Raw genomic sequence first — 27,172 nt, 5'->3', positions numbered from 1 at the left:
GAAAGTAGAGGAGAGAGGGGATACTTGATAGCTCAGGACTCAGGAGACTTCTTCACTCTGTTAAATCTCGAAATTGCAATAATACAAAACTTAAATATTGGAAACATAACCGAGCATGCGTTTTGCACATACTTTTGAAGTTGTTATGTATTATTGTTAATTTTCAGATGCGAGTATGGGGATCAAAAAGGTTGCTAGCTTTCTTGAAGAAGCTAAGCAATAAATAAATTGCTTCACAGTACGGTAGAGACTCATATTTGGCTTATTTTACTGTAATTTAGACATGTGTTTGAGAATATACTTGTCGATACTTGATTCTTTTGAACCAGTGAGACTTCAAGTGTCCTTTGTTATTAATGTACACATAAGTATACATTATTTATTATACTTAATGTCTGATAGAAACACCTCTGCAGTACAAAATATAGACTACAGTTGTAGTAAATCCCTCATTAAAATCGAGAACTTGGAAAAAAAAAAAAAGTCTAGGGAATTGTGGTACTTCATTATGAAAAAAATGCTTCACCAACTATTAAATCTACTATTAAGCTTATCGGATGCTTTAATATTCCAAGAAAATAGAGAGAGAGAGAGAGAGAGAAATTTTTTTCAATATTGTGATGAAAAATCAAACTAGTTGCTTTGAATGTTCAAAAGTAAAAACGGAAGCATAACAAGCTTTATCAATAGATTCAGAAGCCATGACATATAAAATAAAATGGAGTGAAAAAGTGACCTTATAGGTACCACTAGAACTTGCCACTTCAGTCCAAAATGTGTAAGGTTTTATATTGAGGCCGTAGATGCTTCAACTTATACGATTTAAACCAATTAAAATATTAGGGCAGAAATTAAAAACTTTTTTATAGAAAACCAAAACATTGAAATGCTTTTGGAGTTGAAAAACTGAGAGAAGTTTTTCGGAACATTTTATTTAGAACGTAGTAAATGTAGTTTGGGAAGTAGCAAAGGAGGAGTGACCAAAGCGGATCTCGAACCCTCCCTTTTTATTAAAGGTCGTCTAAAACTTGGTTTTTAGGACTCCATTTTTTTTAAGCTTTCGTGGGAGAGCTCGCGAACACCCTCCTCTAACATCAGCAAAAATCACCTAAAATTACGTTTTGGGATGTTCATCTTCAAAAAAAAAAAAAAAAAAAAGAGAGATCGGGAGAAATGGGAACCCTGAAATCCCTCTCCAACCTAACATTACCAAGAATGGTTTACAATAATATTTTTAAGGATTCAAGTTTGAAAAATTTCCGATGGACAACTCACAGATCCCCTATTTCTGCCTGAATATTGTTTCATCTATTGATATTTTGTTCATATTGCTAATTTTCTTTCTCTGGAGATGTAGCGCAGGTGATTTCATTGAAGTTAGCTACAGTCCAATCCGCTTAATGGAATAGGCAATTTGCATGGAAAAATTATTTTAATAAGCGGGATATTCCATTATCCGGGATAAAAATAGCACACATCAACGGTGTAGTACATTGGAATTTTATTGCATTGAGCGGGATATTCTATTATTCGATATTTTGGTGTTCCAAAATTGCGAATGCTTCGAAACGAATTCTTATGAATGATTTTTAAACGTAAATGGTTCTAAATCGAAAGTTAAAGCAAACTTTCATAACTTTCTTGTTTTTCTGCTTTGAACTTTTCTCTACGCAGGCAATTCGTGTTAAAATTTGTTGTATTGGGAAAAATTGAACAATAAGTCTCCTTTCTTCTTTACAGATGCAAAAAAATTTCAAATGTACACTCACACGGAGAAACAGAGATACGATGGCTGGTATAATAATCTTGGACATCCGGACTGGGGATCCATTGGTATGTAAAAAGTTCTGCAATACTTCTCTGATTTTCTATATTTTCCCAAATGCAAACTACAGTTAATACAGTTTTTAAAATAATAACTTTCTTCGAAATTCATTTCCAGAAAGTCAACTCACAAGAAAGACACCAGCATTTTACTCAGATGGAGTTTATATGTTAGCCGGGGACGACAGACCAAGTCCTAGGAAGTTAAGTCAAGCTCTAATGCGAGGGCAAGATGGTTTACCATCTTTGCGTAATCTCACGGCACTTTTTACATTCTTTGGTATGTATATTTTTAAATAGATTCTTTAAACTCCTAGTGACATTTTTTACTTCCTTTTACAAAAAAGGAAGTATTGTCTACGCAAAAAAGTTTTCACCCAAAAATCGACCTTAAGTTCCATTTTGATCACCCCGAATAAATGTTGAGTTTTTTTTTCTAATCGAACCCCCATGGATAAGTGCCTAAGAACGTTTAGACACGCGAAACATCCATTTTGACGATTCTCGAGTTAATTACGACGAATTTTCTCATGACGTCTGTATGTACGTATGTGCGTATATATGTCGCATAACTCAAGAACGGTATGTCCTAGAAAGTTGAAATTCAGTACGTAGACTCCTAGTGGGGCCTAGTTGTGCACCTCCCCAATTGGTTGCATTCGGGTGTTTCTAAAGGGGCTTTTGCCCCTTTTGGAGGGGAAATCAATGTTAATTTCAATGTAAACTCAAGTGGTGTTAAAATTTAGACACTTGGTGATATATCGCCAGTCTTTTGGTCGCCAATTTTTTTCGCCAACTTGGTGACAAATTTGATGATTTTTTTTTCTTAATCTGGTTTCACTTTGGCCAATGTTGGTGATATTTAGAGAGTAAACTTATTGTATCACATTAAAATTGCCAATAATGGGAAAATGACAAGAAATTGGAGTAAAAGGAAGTCATGTGATGCACACATCAGCTCGTTTTATAAGCAAATTGAACTTTTAAGTACTGGACAGTTGTATGCATCATTATTACTTATGCTGGAAAATCGCCCGTCAAGGTATGATGGGTGAAAATTGTTTCTACATTTGAACGAGCGCAATTGCCTGTTTGATGATATTTTGATAGTTGAAATTTTAACCCTAACTTCAGTGGATTAACAATAAACTCCAGTAGCGTCCGTTGATGGTAGATAGCGTTCGTTGTTGACCACTTTTTCGTTTCTTTATTCTCTGAAAGGCCATTCTTACCAGTAAGACAGTTAAGTGACCGGATCCAGTTCAGCCTTGTCACAATGAAGCCTTTACCTGCATGTTAAACATTACCAAAACGTATAATCAAATTATCGTGCCGTGGTGGGAGTTTCATTGTTGATGACGTCAGGAGTAAGCTGACGTCATCAACAAGATAAAGCGTTACTCGATCATTGGTTATTATATACATATGAGGATACTTATTTTAATTTGACGGCAAGCAAGCAAATTTAAGTTTCTTCTGAAACATTTCAAGAGCAGAAAACTTCTTAATAAGCATTTGAAAAACATACGCTTGTTCTTTATTCAAAATCAGGGGCGTGCACAGGGGAGAGAGAAGAGATACCTGTTGGCCCTGGCTTGAGCCAGAAGGGGGTCCGAGATTTTTTTAAATGAGGGGTGAAATATGTGTAGAGACGTAGAGCTAAATAATATGGAGTCCGGCCCGTAAGTGTCATTTGTAACGGACCCAAAATTTATGTGCACGTCCCTTTTCAAAATACATAATTATACGAAGAAAACACATATTCAATGGCTACATACGTTGGTAAATAATATGAACTGCCAGTAATTGACCATTAAGTGGAAGTTTCTACAAGTTCTATTCAGTTTTCGTGCTCAAATCACATTGGGAAAAAAACTTTAAAATTTTTCTACGTGTATCAATAACAATTATGCATTTTTCTGTTTTGTCCTATTAATTCAAATCATTTTCAACAAAAGTAAAAAAAAAAGGAGATTTTATTAATAATTGACCATTTACGTTCAGTAAAGCAAAATCTGTATTGAATCCGACAATATCTACATATGTACGTTTGTATGTATGTACGCCTAAAAGTCACTTCTGATTGGTTGTTGAGTGGATGACGTCTTTTCTCGTGAACTTGATCATGAACATGGCTAGTGATGCCCTATAAGGTTCTAAAAATTGCCAGACGTTGCCAAACTTGGCGAGAAATTATCAAATTTCTCGCCAAATTTGGTACCAAAAATAAGTTGCCTAAAATGATTCCAACTGGCGAGATCTTTTCAATAATAAGTTATACCTATGAATGTAACTTGAATAAATATTAATAATTCGGGAAGATTCTTTCCTGAAGATCTGTGTTGCCACTGATAAGGAACATGCGATACTTCCAATGATTTAAAAAAAAAGTTTCAGAACGCAAAAGGGTTTTTGGACACGGAGCTCATAGGAGTGAGGCCGATGCTCTGGTTTTACAGAAAAATAAGAGAAAAAATAGTGAAAAAAAATCTACAGAAAAGATCATTTTTGATAATTCTTGAAATATTTAAAGAAGAAATATCCCCTTCCCACAAATGTTCGCGCTTTTGAACTTCTTACTTCTTTAGTCCCTCAGAAGAATGTTAAAGGTTATTATAATGATCCCTTCTACTCTAAATAAAAAACTAAATAATAAATAAATAATAAATGAAAATAAATAAAAATAATAGTCTACGAAACTGCCGTCAATTGAAAAAAATGGGGGCAGTATCTGAAAAAAAGATGACTGTGGTGGAGGAAAACGGTCTTCATATTTTGATCCTGGAGGTAATTTTGCATAAAAATCAGCAACAATGTTGCCAGAAGCATTTTGAGGTTTTTAATTTTTGCCGCAGTTATTATTTAGCCGTTTTAAAGTTTTTTAAAAAATATAATTCTGCCATTTAAACTAGATTTATGTTTGGTAACCCCGAATGAAATTTTAAATATAAGTAAAAAAAGGGGGAGGGGGAAACATGAAAGGTAAAAAAAAAGTTAGTTTTATAGCACTTTGATAAGCATGTACTGGTCAAATCAGAAGTCAAAGCAAGACTATTTCGCTACAGTCAAATTTATTCATAATTTTGAAACGAACTTACTAATGGAATGTAAGTTGGGTAGGGCATTGTTGATGAATATGTCAATCGTTGCACAGACATAGCAAAGGACGAAACTATCCCTCTTCAAAAAGCATTAGCTTTCATTTGTTTTATGTTGAACATTCGACACCCTTGAAATTGGCTTGTATCCACGTACAAATGTGTTGAGTTCTTGAACAGGTTTCGCGTCAACCGAATACTATCAACCGATAACAAATCGAGCCCCCTCGGAGCGACAGCACTTATTAAATTTTACTTAAAGCGATTTTCACACATGGAACATGGAATGCGGGATTGAAGGAACGTATATTTAACTAGCAGCAAAAACAGCAACTGCTCATTGATCAGCGCCTCATTCGAAATGCAGTCGGGCCACACAGCTGCAAGAAGAAATGGCGTGATATCGTGGTTGGAACTGAGCATATCTAAATTGCAGTCTTGGGAGTGACAAGTTTCGAGGTAATGAGGCACTAAGCAATATCTGCGGCTCATTCAAAGATAGCTGTTGTGCACAGATACAAGTGATGGTTTTGTACAAAAGATTCAGTCAGAGATGTGGAGAATTGATAAGGTAGAACTTCGGGAGGTTCCTTTTGCAAGAGACCATTCCGGATCATCGATTGTAATCTAGAATTGTTTCTTGTATTGTAGCTATCGTTCTAGGAAAGTCATTTTTTTTTATCTTTGTGGTTCCGAGTTGGAAGAGCTTAAAAATGAATTGGTGAAAACTGTGAAGGTTACCTTTCATCATTTTAACCTTTTATAAGATGTCTTTTAGATCATGTAATATCTTGGCTTTTGAAAGAGTTATAGGGTGAAACGGTGTATTTATTCCTTCATTCGATACTAGTCATATCAGAACAATTATAGTCTTTCAGATTTGCACCTTGATCCTTAGCTTTTCCTTAATGTTTTCTTACTTCAACATTTCTGCCTTTGGTCGTGATTTAAGCAATGAAAAGTAATGTATTGTTCACCATCTTTGCCAAAACTCAGCGATTAGATCAGATAAAACATAAAATGCTGCTCAATATTAGATTCAGGAGATGTACTACTCTTTTTCAGTAGCAGCATAGTACATCCTTTTATCGATTACATGTGTCTTAATATCATCACTAGCTATGAAGTTATTGTTGATATTGATTGGAATAATTTTGAAATGTCAGTACACCGTTTCCATTTCCATAGAGGTACTTCAGTTTCATTTAATCAACGTTTTCGCATCAAAATGAGATGATTGAAGTCTAAAGGTATGTCCAGATATTGAGTATCTTACCTTTTAAATCTGGACTCATACAATTCTTTGAATTTTTCTTTATTTTCTTATCTTCATGATACAGTTCGTCTAATCTCTAGTAAACTGCACTCAATGCAATATTAGCTGCTGTATGAAATTACTTGCTCACTTAAACCTACATAAAAGTGCAATGAACCTAACGCATCATGGATCTCATTTACGGGAATTGAAAATGGAATTTTGAGAGTTGAATGCCAGTTTAACAAAATAAAATGTTTCAGTTTCAGCAACAAACGGCTTTTTTTTTATTTGATACTAATTGAAGTTTAGTTATTTTGCCGATGAGTTCATTATTACAATTTACGAACTTCTCGACACCTTAAGGAAAAGCTATGAATATGTAGTTAATATTTGAGGATTTATCAGTTATTTTTCCAGCCTTTTTTTTTTTTTCATTTGTCTCATTATCACGCTTTGAAAGCTTGGTTTTTCGAAATAAAATCAAGCAAGTACACTAAAAAATATAAAATCCAAATGTCTTCTCCATTAACTGCGGAAGATCTCAACAGATACCTATCCGGAGTGGCAGATGAAATTTAAAACAATGAATTTTGTAAGACCAATGTACTAGGAGAAACAAAATATTTACGAACTAAACACACAATAATAAAAAAACAATTCATCCCCATCACAATGACTATGAACTTTTTTTGCATGTAAACTGGACGTCTCATTGAATACGGGGTATTACAAGGTAATAGAGGGTATTACAATGTTCAACTCATCTCACCAACTTCTTTCCAGCAGCAGCATCATCATATATATAATAGTCAATGAGTAACGCTTCTGACATCATCAACAATGAAACTCGCGTCAAGCCATGATAATTTGGTAATATGTTTTGGTAATGTTTAACATGCAGGGAAAGGCTTGATTGTGACAAAACTGGCCTGGATCCTGTATTTTTACTGTTTCACGGTAAGACTGTGTCATTTCACGGAAGGAAGAAACGAAAAAGTGGTCAGCAATGAACGCTTTCTACTGGAGTTTATTGCTAATCCACTGGAGTTAGGGTTAAAGTTTCAACTATCAAAATATCACCAAACAGGAAATGGCTTCGATCCCTTGAGGAAAATAGTTCAGTTTCTCCCTAACGTCTAGGTTTCTAGGGAGGCATCTTATCCTCATTCGCCTCCAGTATTCTGAAAAGCCCGGGAACTGTGAACCTTAAATCTCATGACGCAAAGGAGGAACTCTAAATATGGAGGAAAATTGCTCCATTCAAGATTTGAATCCTGCCTGATTTCACGATTAGCGTGTAACACTCTTAGAACACCACAGAAAATGACAAAAACGTATAAATGTGATAGAAAAAGTAATAGTTAAGTAAACCAATAAAGTATTTTGTTCGAACATGACTTACCATATACAACTCAGAAAAATCTCAACATTTGAAGATCTCCCTTGCCTGAAAAAGGTCGAGATCTCCACGAATTAAAAATTTCTGTAAATAATGGCAGAACGTCCCTAGAACTAACTATTAACCCATTGTCATGTTTCGAAATGTCTTATTGCATTAGCCAGTCAATTGAAAGTCATCAAAGACCAAAGACGTGGTCGAAATTTTTTATTGTTATCAATGCCAATCTTGTAATTTCAGCTTTGTGAAATATGAAGAACTTACCCGATAAACTTTTGCTATATTTTCATAATCAATCTCTAAATTTTCATTAGATTTGAATCTTAACGATTTACAATACTCTTTGGTTACTCTAAACTTACAGTGATTTTCCTATGCGACCCTTTAAGTGTAGACCCGCTTTTAAGAGATTGTCTGTCTTAAACATGTCGAAATTTCCCTTCCGTCACGATGCTCATAAATTACAATAACGCTGTTTGGGCAAAAGATTTAACGATTAAATGTGACAGAAAAATCAATAAAAAAAAACATATAAAAATTTAAAAATTGAAACCAACTTTCTGTTTAGAAGTTTTACTAAGAGATAGTTTTATAGCCTGATGATTCCGAAGAATCCTGATATTATCAACCAATGATGAACTTAATGATTATTATTACATTCAAAATACTTTCACTATTTCATTGCATAATTTTGAAAGACAAACAAATAAACGAGTAAAATAATATCCAAATAAAAAATTCAAAAAGGGAAATCAAGCTTTTGTTTCAGAGGTTTTACTATTTGAATTGTAGTTTGATAATTCAATCTAAAGATTATTTCATTATCTGATATTATCACCAAGGGTTAAGCTTATGGAATTGCCGAAGTAATGCGAATTATAGTTTTTTTTAAAAATACTATTACCATTTCATCCTACAAACAAGTAAACGAATAAAACAAAGAAGAAATAAAAATGGAAAACGAAATCAACTTTCCTATTCAAAATGTTTGCTAAGAATTAGTTTTTGAGTTCAATTTAAGAATTTATTTTTCTGAATTAACCTGATATTTTTTCCGAAAGTTATGCTTAGAGTATTTCCGAAGTAACTAAAGACTAGTTTTTTAAATGTTACTTTTACCATTTGGGGCTGTCTATAAATATGTTACACTTTTTTTTCAATATTTGACCCTCCCCTGTCCCAAAGTGTCACACTTCTCTATACCCTTCCCACCCTTTATCACAAGTCACACTATTTTTCATAAACATATTTTTATTAAAAATCGTGATGTCACGCTTTTTCTAATCCCCTCCCTTCCCTTTGTCACAAACTCAATATTTCATGAACCTCCCTTTTCCTTATTTGTGGAAAGCCCCTTTCATCACATAATTTTGGTTTTTCGGAGCGATTTCAAGGAACGATAATGAAAAATTCCTTTTTAGCACCCAAGCGAAGAGTGCTTTTTTTTTTTTTTTGATAAAGATGACAGTTTGAGTTTTGATGAAATCTTTTTAAGCTGCAGCTGAAAAACAAAATATGCCACACCATCTTTCTTTTACCTCTTCATTCATTTATCATTCTTAATTCACTCTTATCTAAGACTACGTCGAAAAGTTTCTCTTCAATAATTAATTGGGGTCCTCGAATATCACCTCGTTATTGGAGTAGGAAGAAATGAGATCCAAAGGCTTTTAAGTGTTGGTTAGGATATATTAACTTTGATTACTTTTGTAGCTTTTTAAAAGAAAGGGTCGAGTTAAAGTTCTAGGCAGACTAGGATAGGAGGCAGACTTCCAACCATCCATCCCGCATTACTCTGCAATACCATTATCTTTGTAGGAAAACTTTATTTTTTTCTTTTATTACAGTAAACAGGGGAAGTATTTTTTTTTCTCTATTTTTCTTCGTCTAAACTGCATAAAAAGGATTTAAGTAATATTAATAAAGTTAGTGGGCTCGTTTTTACTGTGGTTCAAAGCTGCTCTAGAGGCGATAGAAAATGGAAACTCCAAGCTTGTGCAAGATATCCATCACAGCTTAGAGATAATTTACCATCTAAGGAAAAGCTGCACTTTCCAGTCTGCAAATGTTGATATATAGAAAGAATAAAGGAATGAGAAAGCAGATAGGATAACGAAAGAGGCGATTAACTGAAACTCTGAAAGCTGCAGTACCATAACTTCAGGAGACGCTAATGCAATTCATCATCAATGCAGACAGGATTATTACCCGAACTATTACCAAACTTCGAACCCACCACCTGAGTGGAATGGTTCTAAATATAGATGGCACCCGCGCGCGCGAACTTACAAATTCTATAGAAACTGTATGTGACAGAACTCACCTGTCTTCCTGGAACATATTCTCAACTACCCGGCCATCATTAGAAGATTACATGCTTGCAGACTGTTTTCCGAATTCCCCTTACAGAGAAACTTTTACCCCAACAAAATTGTAGATATTGCTAGAACATTGATTTTGGCACGCACCAAACAACCAAAAATAATTTCACATGTATTTACTACTATGCGTAGTTCACTCTTTGGTTACATAATAACATCTAAGCACAAATTAAACATTTATGTACGATCCAGTTATAAAAAGCACTCCAAAAAGTCACCCCACAAGATGGTGTGAGTTATTTTTTTCTGTTTAATACTTATGAAAAATGAACACAGTAACCATGTAACTCCGCAAAACTTGATTTTAACGTTAGGAACAAGCAAAAAATACACGCATATGAAAGTAAAACCTTCAAAACTTCACTTGCATTTTATTATTAAAAAATATATAAATACATTTTAAAGGTCAGGCTTTGATAAGAGCAGTACCCTTTGTTTCAGGCTTTGCAATTTAATAACTTAACGATCAATCCAACCTTTTTATTCAACACTAATCACTTGATAAAGTTATTTTACTTATTTGCTTGGGTAGGATTAAGCTGTATAATGCCCATACATCATAAAATTAGGGCTCGACCGATGGCATTTTTTGGCCGATGGGCCGATGCCGATTGTTGGTCGATTGTTCAAAGATGGCCGATGGCCGATTGCCGATTGTTTTTCTCCAAATGGCCGATTGCCGATGGCCGATGCCGTTGGCCGATGGCAAAAAAAAAATCTAATGGAAATAAATTGATAAGATTGTCAGGAAGTTAAAGGATCATTTATTCATTTCACTTTACTTCCTTTCCACGAATAGAACTTGTAATCAAAAAAAAAAAAAAAAAAAAAATCAAATTCTACCTAATTTCTATTTCACGATCCCCAATTTTAACTTCACAAGTTTTTTCGGCACATCTGTACACGTATGTGTACCTAAGAACATATAAATGACCAAAAAATCCATTTTGAACACCTTCTCAGTTATTTATCGCAAGTTCTCTTGTGATGTCTTCATACGCGTCAACTTGCGTCACTCAGAAACGTCATGAAATAGTAAGTTGAAAACTCATTCGTACGTAGTATGATCTAAAAGTTCGAGGACAAGCAGTATAAAACTTTACTCTGAATAGTTCACGTTACCGAAGCACATCTACAAAATAATCGCTTTGAACGACTATGCAGTTCTGCTTTCTTCGTATAGCTTTTAGAAGCATTCCTGGCAGCCATTTTTTGCAACCTCCTGTAAGGCCTCTTGCGCTGCTGCTTTAACTTCATCGTGGGGAAGAAGGAGACTTTCATGTTGAGGATGCACGGTTTGAGTGATCAATGCTCTGATATGACAAACAAATAACATAACGTTTCGTCGGACTTAGCTCCGGGTGACTCTTACCTGTTCCCAGCAAAAAAAAAAAAAAAAAACATTTACATGGACGCTGCTTTCTTCCGTCAAGAGAAGATAAAGCTGCATCATAGTAGGTTGCGAAAAAGGCTTCCAGGAGTAATTCCAAAAGTTATATGAACAGTGGCAGAAGTACATAGTCCCTCAAGGTGACCCTTTGAAGGTGGATGTGCTTCGGTAATGTGAACTATTCTGGGTAACGTTTTATACAGCTTGTCCCCGAAATTTTGGTTCGTACTACGTACAATCTATATAGGATGTAGTTATGCTTCTCTTTTTTGAAAGAAAAATGTCTAATTTTATGAATAGTGATATTTTTAAACAACTCGGAACTGCAACTAGAGTTTAATTTCAGAAATACAGGGAAGGGGAGGGGGGGGGCACGGCAAGTATTCTAAAAATTACCGCCGGTTCAACGGGAATCTAACAAAATGACGCAAAAAAAAAAACGGTTTCGCTGTCTTATATTTGTTTCCATAGTCTCCAATTCGGCAATATATCACCAAATGATCGTCAGTCCGGGACTTTATATTAGTTTTGTATTGAAATAAGTAATTAATAGCCCCAAAAAAAATGAGTAAATAGGCTTTTTAGAACACCCGATCGAAAAGAAAAAGGGAAGTGCACTTCTGGAACGTACGCACACTCCACATGAGAAGTTTTAACCTTCTACAGCTTACCATTTTTGAGTTATGACTTATGAGAGATACATACGTACATCCAGCCGCAAGAAACAACGCAATAATTAACTTGTTTGGTACCTGAATGCAGTAGTGCCCGCCGCTTATTAAAATCACATTCGTTCGGGGTATATTTGATTTTATAAAGCGGCTGATTTTATTATCCGGCATTCAAAAAAATGAAAGGTTTTGAAGTTTAAATACTCTAAAAATGGAATGGAGAATTACTTCATTTATTTCTGTTTTAAGTATTTCAAAAGACAGTTATCATTTTAACTAAACATGAGGCGCATTTTTTTTAAATAATTATTTGCACAAGGATCTTAAAATGTAGGTGTATTGTTGTTTGCTTAGCAGAATTGGGAGAACCAAGATTCAATATCGTTTGAGAGTTTACAAAGTGTTTTGTAACATTCAACATATTTTCCTCTTTGTTCTAAAGTGCATCGTACATTATCAAGCGCTTTTCTGACATCTATCGAAAATGAAGAGGCAAATTTGACTCTGAGATTTCCTCATCTTCTGAGACCGATTCCTTCACTTCTTGGTGCTTCTTTAAAAAATTCTTACGTATGATGTTCAAAAGTTTGATTTTATAAAACGGCGATAGTGATTTTATTAAAAGATGGTTTTAACATGTTTTGGTATTGCAATGATTCTGTTCTTCCAGATTTGATTTTAAAAAAGAGGCTGATTTTATAATCCAGTGATTTTATTAGCGGCGGGTACTATATCAAAAACTCTTTCAGGGGTGACTAAAATAGAAATTCATACTGAAGTTAAAGTAAACAATTTTATATGAAAATAATAACTCCCTTTACTTTGCATTAAAAAGTAAAACAGCAAAGGTCTTTTTTTTTTTCGAAACCATAGGCCAATTCCATCGGCTTTTCGATGTTTTTAAGGCCGATGGGCCGATGTTCCCTGCAAGTTAGCATCGGCCGCCGATGCCGATGGCTAAATTGTTGAACCATCGGCGCCGATGCATCGGTCGAGTCCTACATAAAATTCGGCATCGGGCTATTTGAAGACCATATGGAACCTTATTTCAATCGCTTTTTCACGGAAAAAATATACCACCAAATTGTTTCTCGATGAGCTTCTCTAGGAACAAATTATCTTCGTCAATGATTACAGCATATTTTACAACTGAAAAATATGTTACTACATTCTTTAGGTATCTGTTAATGAATTCTTTAAACTGCAAATATTTCACGAATTGAATTGTTTGTCCCTTAAAAAAGGTCATTGTTATTGGAATCGGACAACTATTTGCTAAAAATGTCAAATACTTGACAATTTTCATTTGCCTTATAGTCATCTTTTCAACCCTTGAAGTTTTAGTGATATACGTTTAACGTTAAAACAAAAAAATATATTTAAGTTTTTTTAACGTTATAAGATTGAAGTTATACATGGTTATTCATACAATTAGTTGTAGAAACTCCAGTAAGTAACTTGAATGTTGTGCATTACAAAATTTGTGGGTTTTCTATTCAGTAGAAAAATGCAATAATTTGACTAAAATTTAAAAAACTACCATTCTTGAAAATTTGTCTAGAAGTACAAGAAATGGCTAAATAAATTGCAGCACTTGCATTAGACGAACCGTTTTTAACATAGTAGCAAACACAAAAGTGGTTTAATATTTAAACTAATCAAAAAGTTTGTGTGTCACAATGTGAATGTGACCACTGAAAATATTATTATATTATTATTATTATTATTACTGAAAATATTGGAATGTGACCACTGCTGCACTACTCTGAAATAAACGTTTCGCATAGAACGATTTTTTCTAATGCAGTATCCTGCAATAATGCATTTTGTGTAAAACAAATGACAATTTGTCAAAGTACAGTCCTCTCTGCTGCACTACTATACAACAATAAATAAATAAATAAATAATTCAAGTAATTAATGAAATAAAAGAATGCATCTTAAAACATCACAAGTATACGTCTGTCACTTTGGTTCCATGGATCTTATTCAGAAATAAAAAGTACAATAGATACTGCAACAATTGCCTCGCGTGTCAGGTTGGAACCTAGAAACTTTCCATGCAAAAGTTTACCGACTGTAAAAAACTAAAATTCGCCAAAACTATTTTACGAATAGCCGAAGAGAAATCTCACTAACGTTAAACTCATTATAGTCTCACGAATTACCCTCGCATTTAGTCAATATGTTAAATCAATTTTCAAATGAGTTACTGAGATTTTTAAGTTTGCTTTTTTAACCAGTAATAAATTTCTTTCTGCTTTTGGAGAAATTTCGGAAATCCGCTAATTTTTTTTCGTCTTTTATTAGTGTAATTTTATTAATTTCTTTCTTCAAAATTTCAGGTCAAGTAGTGACAGACGAAATACTGATGGCCAGCGAAGCGGGGTGCCCTATTGAGCTTCATAAGATTGAGATCGACACTTGTGACGCTACTTATGACAAGTCCTGTAGGGGAGAAAGATTCATGCCGTTCCATCGAGCCTTGTACGACTCTAAGACAGGACAGTCACCAAATAGCCCTAGAGAGCAAGTAAGGATTTTAATTTACAAATCTAGAAATTAATTATGAAGTGTAATAATGCTAAAATGGTAATTGACCCCCCACACACAAATACATGCAAAAAAAAAAAAAAAGATTAATTCAAAACTTTGAAAAATAAGCATTTAGTGATTAGGTAAAACACTCGACTGGATACATTAGGTGTATAAAGCTTTTAGTTTAATTACTAGTAAAGTAACTTAAGTCAAAAATTCTTTTAAAAGTTGATACACCACTTTGTGCCTTTACGTACAGTCTGAGTAAAAACTTTAAGGCCAGTATAATTTTCTTTGAAAAAAAGAAAATAAAATTAAAGGGATTTTAATATTATTGTATAATTAATTATTAATGTTCATTGGTAAGAAATGATGCAACGGACAGGATTTGTAAAGCATGCAATAACCAGAAAAGCAGTGATTTATTCAAAGTTAGCATTTCAGCTTGAGTGAAAACTTTAAGGCCACTAGTATTTTTAAAAAACTGCAAGTACTTATACCATAATAAATGTTACCTCAGTTAACAAGATTGTGGAAACCCTTCAACTTGCAGTTTTGTAATTAATTTCTGCAAAGTTTTTGTCCTACTTGTGACGATATTGTAAGGTAAAAAGTTAACTGTTCAAGAAAGAGGGCAGATTGAAGCTTTTTCTTCAACAAGGATAAGTAGGCGTACTATTGCAAAAAAATAGGAAGACCGAAGATTAAAGTCAACATTTTTGTTTGATTTAAACTCAATTAGGGTAAAAAGAAAACCCGGGTAAACTTCAAGCTTGGTCCTCGCGTCATGGAAGAAGAGTTTGGGAATTATTATATTACCTGAAAAGTACTCAACCAGGAAACTTATTTAGACGATAGGTTTAAATGTTTGTCAAAAACGATACATAACACAATTAGAAGGTGTGGAAATTTTATTAATGCTGTAAATCTGCTTAAACCTCATTTATTGGAAATGCACAATATAGAGCGTTTCAACTTTAGCTTGGAAATCATGACCTGGAATAACCAATGAATACAAATAATTTTTTCTAACGAAAATAAGTGGAGTTTGGATGGACCAAACGAACGGAAGTACTATTGGCATGATTTACGAAAAGAAAAAAAATATTCTACAAGCGCCAATTAGATGGAGGCTCTGTCAGAACTTGAGAGTGCTTTGCTTACAATGGTGTGTGCTCAGTTGCGTTTGTTTCAGGTAAAATGAACTCACAAGCATATCAGAATGTCCTCCCAAGTCATCTTTTACCCAATGCTGAATTTATTGCTGCAGAAAATTGAAAATATCAACAAAACAATGCATCTATCCATCCGAATAACAGTGTAAAAAATAGGCTAAAAGTAAACAATGTTGAAACTTTGAAATGACCAACTAAGTATTCAGATCTTAACCCGATAGAGAACTTATTGGGTGACTTAGCAAGAAGAGTTTATACAAAGGAGAGACATTTTACTTCATCAATAGAGCTGAAATCTACCATCGAAGATGAATGGTAAAAAATATATCCCGAATTTTGTCAAAAACTAGTTTCATTCATGAAAACAAGAATATTTGAAGTAATTTGAAGGAATGGCTGCCACATAAGCTTATAAATGTTTGAATTTTTGTCCTCATATGCTTTTTTCTATGTTGGCCTTAAAGATTTTACTCAGGTTCAAATATTGATCAGTAATATTTTCTGATAATGAAACACTTACAATTAAATTGTTCGGCCTTTTTTACTTGTATTTAAGGTTAATATTTATCACTCATATGACTTTTTGATCCTAAGATTAAGGTGTGTCCAATTTCTCAAAAAAGTGCACTGGACTTAAAGTTTTTACTCAGACTGTATACGGATCAAAGTCCTTAACGAAAATGATTCAAATCCATCCTCTTTTGAGTTACAATGATCGTGCGTTTAGAAGATTTTATGTTTTAAGACACCTAACATTTTTAAAAAGAAAAAAAAAAGAACTATGTTTTTATAACTTCTACGGTAGTAATCTTCATTAGTTCTGTGAAAGGAAAGGTATAGTCCTATTTTTCCTTCAAGGATTTGCATATCAGTGAGTGGAATGTTGTTTAAGGGGTTCCCGGACACATTTTGAAAAACATTTTATTAAACAGTTTAGAGTTTTGAATTTTTTTGCACTGTTTCCCCATATATTTAATAAGCAAAATCATGACAAAAATACTAAATTTTTTTTTCTTTAATTCGTTTAAAAAAACAGTTGCATTAAATCGCTAAAACTCAAAATATTCTTGGTCAATTTTCAATTTTATTTTTTCAAAAAAATATGCACAAATACTAAGCTTTAATTTTTGTTCAGCGATTTAAAAAATATTAATTCAATAAAAAAATAGAAAATATTTGAAGAAAAATTTCGAAAAATTCGAAGATACTTTGTTTAAAAAAAAAATCTTATTATTCGTAACTCCAGCGCTCGAGTACGCTACCTTGCAGTGATTTACAAAACTGCCGAAAAAACTAAAATTTTGCCACATTGCGTTCCACGTCTGTCTGTTGACGTAAATACAGGCAGTTTGTTCTGAGTATTTATTAAAGCAATCGATGTGTCTTAGATTGCTTTCAGCTACAGAAATATTGTTTCGTCCCTTAGTAGTATTCTCGAGCTTCTCAAAATAATGTCAGCTTACCTTAACACAAGAAAACTCTGGATTAACAAACTTGGATAACGTTATACCAGGTAAAATTTTTTATTGTTTTGTGTGAATTTGTAAGAATATGGGTTTTTTTTCTTTTAATCTTTAATTAATTTAAGTAACCATATTTTACAGCAGCATTTAGTTGGAATGGACAGTATATAAAACATTTTCTTGAATATATTATCGTAGAACAAAATGAAAAATTTTTAACCGAGAAAGAATTTATTGCTTTTGTATTGTGCGGGCAAAGTAGCCTTGGCGAGATTCCGCATGTTTACCATTCTACCATTTTTAATTTTTATCATGAGTGGAATAAAATGGTAGAAAGATTACAGAATGCGATAAGTAAAAAGAAATAATGGTAGATCAAACTGAAAAGAAAACTGCCACCACATATCCGTGAGAGTTTTGTTGACGATTTGCATAGCATGACATAATTAAATCATAACTCAGAAATTAGAAACATCGAAACAGAAAAATTTTAAATTAACCGATTCGGGAATTTGAGAGAAATAACTCAGCTACAAATGCAAAACAATAAGCGCTAGCCAAGCAAGGTAAAGAAGTATTATCTTCTTTTGATAATAATTCGTAATGTCATATTAAATTTTTTAGCATTAGTTGTTATTCTTGTCAGGCTACAATTATTATTTAGTTTTATCAAGAATTGATAAATATCGAATTCAACATCGTGGAAATGGCTGCTTAGAACTACGAACTACGTAGTTTGCTTTAATATTTGACGTTTAGTAATGCTTCTTGAATTCTCGTTTCTTTCTACGTGGGCCAGAATATCAACAAGACTTTGAAAATTAATTTTAAAGGAATAAAGCGAAAAAATCATGCATACGAACAAAATTTACTAGACTTATTAGCCTTTTCTTCGTTACCACGTGCGTTTGTTTTACCTGTTTCATCCGCCATTAGAAATTGGCTACAGCGAAAGAGGCCCCCTATGGTTCGTTGGAGTTGCGAATTATTATTATTATTATTATTTTTTTGCAGAAAACGCTTTTTTCAAATTTGTTGAATAAAAAATAAAGTTAACTGTTTGAAAAAGATACGCTCCAAATTTCATTATTTTATCTTTATCAGTTCTTGACTTATAAGAGTTTGAATGCAAAAAATCGAGAAAAATTGCATCATGGAGAAAAACGCGTTTAAAGTTTTAAAGTAAAGTATAATATTACTTAAATGAATGCAACAAAAGTAATTATATCTTTCGCTCTAACTAAGATAGAAACAAGATTCAAACGTCCTTAAAGCAGAGAAAAACGGAGAAAAGTTTTGATAAAAAATTGCAAAATTTGACGATTTTTGTGTTCCGGACCTCCTTAACTTCAACTAACATAATGTTTTTTCCTTCAGAAACAAGGCAGTGTCAGTAAAAGCAATTTAATTTTAATTTCTATTGAATATTTTTCATTTTCTTTCATTCTCTTTGACTAAATTTATGATATTTCTCTAACAAGACATCTTAAAAATGGATCTCCAAGGAAAGTTAATTTAAAGACGAGCTTTTCATTCCTGAATGTGTAATGAGTTTCTTATATTTATCATCATTCCGTTCAAAACGTTTTTTGCTCAAATTTATTAAAAATAAATCTCGGCATTTCATTTAAAAATTTGAAAGATTTATTTTTTCATATTAAATATTGCTACAAATTATAGTCTATTAAAAAAAGCTTTAGTAAGATTTGTCAAAACTAAAACTTGACGAGATTCAGCTTTATGACTTCTGAACAAAAAGTGCTTTGTTCACATCGCGATTATGAAAACATCAACACTCGCAAAATTTTATAGGTATAGAAGTATGTTTTATAATTATATATTTGCTGACGTGAAACATGTTTTCAAACTATTTCATTATTAACGTTTCGAGTTCGTGTGCTTGATCACACAGGAGCCGTTTATGAACTCACGTCTAATATGACACATAGTACAATACAGAACATAGTGTAGGACAGAATTAACAGCACAGAGAAGGAAGTTACAATCAGAGCAAAGGGCAGGAATTGAGCCCTTGGGATTGTTAGAATGACGCGCTTCCCAACTGTGCTACCGAGGCCCCAAGACAGTTTTAAATGGCTACAAAAAGAGCAATTTGTTTGTAAATCAATTGAATTCGCCATTTTGAAATGTTAAACAAAAGTGCTTATGATTTCAAAACTTTGTAGTTTAGAAATACATAGAAATAAAAAAGAAATACCCCCTATATGTGCTTAAAGAATGTCTGGGACCACTCCAAAGAAATTAATTTGACACAAAAATCAATAATTATGTTTCCAATTATGTTTTCTTTGGGTCAAAAGGCGGGACGAGAAAGGGCGGAGCCATTTGATGTCTTAGAATGCGCAGTTGAAATTTGGAACAAGCAATGACAACATCAGCGTTGCTCACGGAATACCCGGACGCTTACATAACAAAGTAGAGTAAATTTCCTGTGAAGTCATGAACTGTCAATTATTTTAGGATTCACAAAAGTGAAATAAATAAAAAATCTGCTGTTGAGTTTTTTTAGAACTTAGAGTGCAATTAGAAAATTTGGAAAAAAAAAAAAAACATGTTTGTTTTAAAATGGCGAAAGAAAGTACGATTTTTTTTTCGCTATGAGGTCCTTGATTCCGTTTTTATTTACTTTTTGATTATTTATTAAGTATTCGTTATCGTGAATTCCCTTTCACCGTGCTTGTTCGAAAATTGGCTGTTCTATTAATGAAGTTTAACCGATGCTAGCTGAAGTTTTACCGATAAGTTTTGATTGATTGGAATTTGGTCATGAAATTGCATCACGTAATTATGATTTCGACATCAGGACGAAGCTTACTAAAATTATTCGTGAGAATTTTGCAACCTATTTTGCAAGGTCTTTTCTTTGAGAAGCTTATTAACTAAATTTGAGTTATTAAATAGAAATTATATGGTGATTCCTCTTCAAATACAGATTAGTGCCTTAAGCTGTTAGCAAAATGAACATTATGTTTAATCATGGCACTTGATTTCGTTAAAATTTTAATCAGAAATTTTTTACCCATGAATATATTGTTGAAATATTTAATTTAAAACATAGCTAATGGACTTGTTCAAGATATGGGCGTGAAAGTAAGACAGTGGTGTAAGTTAAAAAAATTTACAATTTGAGTTAATGATTGATTTTGATTTTGGGGCTCCTTTTTATTTCCTCTATTTAGAGTATCGATTGCATCAAAATAAATTAAAATATATTGGCCCGCACACTGTTAAAACTGCGGGTTGCATATGAAACTTTTTAGGGTTCAATGGTTGTAACATCAGTGGTTCCACCTCAAGGGTGCCATATGTTGCCATTGCACCCCAAAAGGTGCCACAGGATAAACCCGCAATTTCAACAGTGTAGGATTGCACAAAATTTATTATGAACCTGATTCAGTTGAGGAAAAAAAACATAGTGAGTGAAAAGGAGCCAGTGTTTTGTGCTAGTTTTGAATTTATAAGCCTCTGCAGGTTTCTTTCCGAAAACCTAGGGTAAACATTGTAAATGTAGAATGACATTGGTGTAAATTATTTCAAGTTTCTTTAAAGCAAGTCATCAGTAACTTTTGATAAAATTTCATTCTTAATGAAGAATTACCTTTCTTTAAATACAAATCTTCTTTTGAAGTTAAAATTTTTGGCGTAGTACATTTTTTTGCAGATATTTTTAATGTACCTTAATATACTTGTCTCTACACTTACCTATATATAACTACGTTCGAATGATTTACATTACTCTCATTCCAACAAGTTCGCTCTCGTGTCCTCCTTGCATTCTTGTGCCAATAATCACATTTCTTTCTCTTATAAGAGCAAGTTATTGTCGAGATTTTTAATTTTGTCAACCTTTAGTGGTGCTCTTTTGCGAGAAATAATTGAAGCTGTTAGATGCTCTAACTAATATTGTTTTGATTTAAAATTAACGGTAAGACCATTGTTAGAGCAAACCTAACCTGGCAGTTTTGTGAAGGCTACGCAGATCCTAACCACAGCATTACGACGCTGCCAGCTTAGGCTTGCTCTAACAGCAGAAGGTAACTTAATGAGCCCGGCATCAGAATTTTTTTCTGCAGTCTGAGAGCCAGATTGAAAACTCAAAAATTGTCTACAAGATAAATGGACAATAGATTCATTGTAAAATTTAAATCCGCAACGAGAAAGCTTAAAAATGAGATGATAATCTTAAAAACAACAAGTGCATGCTGCCTTTGGATTATTAATATCTCTGGATCATTAATTTCCTAAAACATTAATTTCTCTGAAAAAGTAAATCGTTTAAATATGAGCTGGCATAAATTACACACACCGTGATTTTTTAAAAAAGGGTTTAATTTTAGATGAACCAACCATTCAGGTATAGGGTAGGTGAGGGTAAAGCCCTGCGCGGGGTAAAAACCCGCACCGACTTTTTGACCTGACCGCCTTGGAGTGAGAAGTTGACTTTTATGTGGTACGTTTGTCCTATTAAAATCTATTGTGTCACGAAAATTTGTCCTTACCAGGCAATCCAGACACGAGAAAAAGGGGTAAATCTGTTTTTTACTACTTTGATCTAACTTTTCTAAAGTATTATTTGAACATTGGAAAATATAGGATTTGAAAAGAATAATCAAGGAGTAACATGTTGATACTGTTGCGTTCAATCTTCACCTTTGAGTGAAAATATTTATTCTAATATCTGTTTGAAAACAACAGGGAGCGTTTTTCATTAAGTGGTAAAATGGGGAAAATCCCCGCAGATGTTTTGGGGCAAATCCCCGCATCTCCAAAAGTGTGGAGATTTGCTCCATTGCGCTTAAAATTGTATTTTTTAAATTTTATTGACATTTTTGTTTAGCATTTTATTTTACTTTAAAAATAAATTGTCGGTGAACATTTATTCATAAAGATTTAATTTGGATAGGATTTTTATGTATAAAGCCTTACGTCTATTTAAACTCAAATATGTTTTCAATAATATAATATAATTTCCTTTTTTTGTTCATTTACGTACGTATGATTTTTCTGTCCATGTACTTATAAAAGAAAACAATTTGAAACCATGAGAAATGACAAGCTTAATGAAGCACTTAATTAATTGTTACCGTTTCTGCGTTTTGTAGGGTAGACATTAAAAATCGCTTCAAATAGGTCGTATGAAGAAATCTCTGAAGAATGGAACAAAAGTTTGGGATTTCTAAAAAGAAAGATTTCTCTTCACTTTGAGTAACAGTGCTGGGAAAAACCAAAAGCTTATCCCTGCGCAATGTGGCCAACATAACTCCAATGTGCCAAGAAGGATAAGTCTATGTAATAGCTTTTTTTTATTAAAAAATATTCTAGTAGCCAGCAAATTTACTGAGACACAAAGTCATTCATTGTAAATGAAGACATAAATTAAAAAAATTGTCGTAACCTCACAGGACAGCATGGTTTCACAACATAATAACTGTTTTAAGAGACTAAACTGGGTGAACTATATGCTACGTAGGTACCTATAGTTGCAGTAAAACTAACCTGGCAGCGTCGCGTCGTAATGCTATGATAAGAATCAAGAGAGCCTTCATTATGCAGCCAGGTTAGGTTCGTCCCAACTATACATAGCTTAGCTTCAGTCAATTAAGTTATTTTTCGTAATGCGGCTGTCATATTTTCCCCCGTAACTGAATCCTTCGTTTGTGAAGACGGATTCATTGTTGTACTAGTTTTTCAAAAAATCTTGTTTAAATTTATGAGATATTCGAGTTTAATACTGATGAATAACAATGAACTAATGACACTATAGGGGTTGTCAAATGTTTTCATCAAGCAGTCACTCTTATTAGCTTTACCCCATTTTACGGGGTAAAACCCCGCAATTTTGATTTGCAACTAAATTGTTTATTTCTGGATAATTACGAATCAGATCGAGTTTGAATTCTGTGGAGTTATAGTTAACAAACCGTTCTACGATCCTAATTAAAAAAAGTGGAAAAGCTATCCTTTCTTGACCATGATGTTATAGAAACTGTAAATCGCGGTGTTTTACCCCCACCTACCCTATTCATTTTATACCAATAATTTCATTACATAATATCAGATCTAAAATGTTACTAAATTGTAAGATTCAACATTACTGATTTTAGGTATCAACAGTATTATCTTGATAAACAGTTTTCTAATGTCTCAATTTTGCATTACGATAGTTTCGACCTCCGTGAGGCATTAACGACGTAAGTACCGATGCAACTCACATAAAAAACTCAATATTTCTTAGTCAGCGATACAGATTGGAATTAACAGCAAAAATATCTACTTTGACAGTTCATCCATGTAGCCCAACGTTTGCCATCGAAGCAAATAAGCAAAGTGTAAAGAAAGTATTAATAACTTTTGAAAATCTTGGTTTGCCTCCAGTTTCGCCGACATTTAAAATTTCCGCCTCCCTTTAATCTATCAAAAGGTATAGTTGAAACTAAAAAAAGGGGAAGGGGGTGGGATTTCATGTCTGAGAAACTGGTGAGATCCTAAAATCTTAAAGCAAAATGCCTTGAAATATCTGCAGGGAATTAGCACTTCTCTTTCATCTGAATGAATGTAGCTATCATTCAGATATATTCATTTTATATCATTCATCTCATAATATAATACCAGATCTAAAATGTTTCTTAATTGTAAGATTCAACATCACTGATTCTAGATGTCGACAATTTTATCTTGACAAACGGTTTTATAATGTCTTAATTTCGCATAACGATAGTTTTCACCTCCGTGAGACATTAACGAATTAAGTATCAATTCAACTCACATAAAACACTCAATATTTCTTCGTCAACGAATCAGATTGGAATGGACAGCAAAAATATCGACTTTAACAGATCATCCATGTTGTCTAAAACATTTGCCATTGAAGATCGAGCAAATAACCGATGTTGATTGGAAGATAATTGCGATTTCCGTGCTCGTCTCAACTCAGTTAATGATAACTTACGTCATGTCCACTGAACCCAATGCTTCGTGTTAGCTGAAAAATTTTCGAGAAATCCTTTCACAGCTTCTTATAAGTTACAGAGACGGGCAAATGTACGTGACAATATTTTTAGCCCTCTAGTGCAAAATCTACTAATTATCTTGTCATTTGTCTCAGATGTTTGTAACGAGTAATTGGTGAGGACTTTGGTGAAAAAAAATAATGATTTGCTAGTCGCCATTTTTGCTTCAGGGTAACAATTTTCCCTCCGTTGCTTAATTTGATTATTATTAGTTTTGCCATGACAAGTAAACAACCTATAAATGCTGATGAAGTTGATTTATAGTAGTACAAATCCTATACGCAAACACACACATGTTGAGCAATTTTTGTGTAATTGTATAACTTTTGCTGCATAGCATGTCTGTAGGAATGTTGAACAAAAATTGGAAGCTTTAGCAAATGCAGAGATCTGGACTGGAGGCTGTTTGAAGCATAAGTGCTAGTTTGTGATTCTTCGGTAGTAAAGTTCTTCTTAGCTTGAAAATATACTTTAAGAGATTTATTATTATTGAAAACACTGATCGGCATGGTATAAAAATATTAAAGACTAGTAAGCGTTCTGCGCATAAATTTTATTGCCGATTACAGAGATGTTCATAGTCCTGATATCAACTGCGCATGCTCCCAAATATAAAGGGGAGGTTTGCCGGTCTGTATCTTAAAAGTCGTTCTGGGTGTTTTCTTAAAATATAACACTTAAGTAAAGCATGAAACACATACACTTGCGATTTTTAAAATGAATCGTTAGGAAATATTCAATACGAGCGGCAAAGACGGCAAATGCGAGGGAACTTCAAAGTTACTGGAAACACAATTAGGATGGCAAACGGGGTTCACAAAAATGTTTTGAGTTCAGTGTAAGGCAGAGAGTCGAAAAAGGGTAAAGCAGTTTTACCAGAGATGATGGAGAATTGGCATCGAGGAAAATAGAAGGAAATTACGATGACGGAATATTGTTAAACGCTGAAGACATATACAAGAAAGCAAAAAAGCAGAACGTTCCTTTTATAGCTTTGTTAAAGAATAGTTATGAATTTATTAGAGCTGTTTTTACGTTCCTTTTAACGCGTGCGTTTCACTATTGTTTGTAGTATTGTTTATATGCCACCACGCACCAGGTATAAGCTAACTTTTTGTGCTCTTTATGGGAAGAATGAGCATTGAAGTTTAGTTTTCAAATGAATAATTAGTACATTTGCTTTCAAATTTTTGAGTTCTGTTGCCGGGACTCTGCACGAATTTTTCTTGAGAAATTATTAGATTATTTTTCTCCAAAGTCGTTTTTTCTTGAATAGTAGCTCGAATTGAAAAAGAGCATTTAAAGTTCAGACATTTTATTTGTACGTATGTTTTTCTATTTTAATCAAGTTATTCAAACCTATATTGCTGTACAATTTTATACTTAAAAGTTAATTTTGCCTCTGCGTAAAAATCAAGGACACTAGATCATTGCTTTCGCGAATCATTAGTTTTTTTTATTATACTGTACATTTATTTATTCATAAGCAAAGTTATGGCAAATATGCTCATGTGATAAACATAACGAAGTCATATGTTTTAATCTTTATGACCCATTCGAAATATCTGTCTGATTTTAGCGGTCATTATGTTCTGCATTTTTAAAAAAAACACCGTGGTTGATGGAGAAGGGCAGTTTTTGCTAATGAGCCATTGAAAAAAATGCAGCAGACTAATTGGTGTCAGGCAGCATTTGTCTTTTAGCTCACAAACTTATCAAAATCATTATCGCACTTCTGAAGCCGTTCGTCCAATTAATCTACTCTTCCAGAAATTTATATATTCCGTAATTGAAGTCTATTGCTTCTATATGATTTTCCGACGAGATAACAAAAAGGCTCGAAGCAATTCTGTTGCAGATGCTGAAGAGTTCAAGCTGTGCGATTATAGAGTGCGGAGAAAAGATAATTTAAGTTATTTTTTCTACACCTTAGTTCACATTGAAAATTAATCAATGGAAATAATTCGGCTATGGACGTTTGCAATGACTGTGCACACTTGAACAATAGTTAAGGCAGCGAGAAGCGAAGGGATGTAAGTGGACATTTTCAAGTTTTGAGCAAAACGAGTTTAAAGTTACGGCGTCCTTGGTAGACTTTCATTGAATTTGTTTTCTAAGTCTTGCTGTACTACCTCTAGAAACAAAACAGAGAAGAGGTTTATTTACCATTTGTTCTAATTATCTCTAAATTTTCAATTTCGGCCATTACGTCCCTTTGCTTCTCACTGTCTCAGTTGATCTCGATGTACCAGTAGTGTTATTATTTTTCTAATTTTAGGAATACTAGCAATTTTAGAAGTAAATAATCGTTTTGGACTGATCTGCTCAAAGCATCAACTCTTAAAGCACTAATAAAACGTGCTCTTAGAGGCTTGCTCTTAAGTTGTCAGTTGTCCCGTTTCGGAAATGATTTTCTTTTTGCATGAAGCATATCGTCGCTTCAAAGCAGTAGTAAGATATCTAACTCAGAAATAATAATAAGATATCCTACTGATGCTCTGAATGGACGACATGTTCAATAACGTGTTCAAATGAGAGATCAACAGCTGCAGTTACATAGGCGACGAAATAAATAATCACGCTTTTGGCTTCAAAGAAAGTGCTCTGATCTAACGAAAAGAATTATCGTGTGCGGTAAAATTCTTTCCAACTTTTTTTTAATCTTTCTTTCTATATATTTGCTAAGAAAATCAAATGTGTATGATTGCAAGCACAAGACACAGGCAAAATTAGGAAAAGGGATCAATTCTCAAAAAATGTCGAAGTGGTACATTTGGCAATAAAATATAAATAACTGTAGCCAGCTGAAAGTTATGGGAGCTGGTAAGTTTTTGCAGGAGCGGGGGGGGGGGGCAAATTTATAGATCTGGGGCGATACCTTTTCACGTAGTTCTACCCTTAAACTACGTATTACGTACCTATCTACATTTTAGAAGTTCTATTT

General features: G+C 33.4%; 1 protein-coding gene across 1 annotated transcript in view; it reads left to right on the top strand.

Annotated features, from left to right (window-relative positions):
* Positions 1–27,172, top strand: part of LOC129223755 (dual oxidase-like) — a 253,791-nt gene that overhangs the window by 88,229 nt on the left and 138,390 nt on the right. The window contains exons 2-4 of the mRNA XM_054858115.1: positions 1,741–1,833; positions 1,943–2,104; positions 14,367–14,554. Coding sequence (XP_054714090.1) covers positions 1,741–1,833; positions 1,943–2,104; positions 14,367–14,554 — 443 coding nt within the window. The remainder of the gene's footprint in view (positions 1–1,740; positions 1,834–1,942; positions 2,105–14,366; positions 14,555–27,172) is intronic.

The sequence above is a fragment of the Uloborus diversus genome, chromosome 6 (genome assembly GCF_026930045.1).
Source record: "Uloborus diversus isolate 005 chromosome 6, Udiv.v.3.1, whole genome shotgun sequence".
In the NCBI taxonomy this organism is placed as follows: Eukaryota; Metazoa; Arthropoda; class Arachnida; order Araneae; family Uloboridae; genus Uloborus; species Uloborus diversus.
The sequence above is the reverse complement of the archived record's forward strand: the minus strand, read 5'-3'. Positions and strand labels throughout refer to the sequence as shown.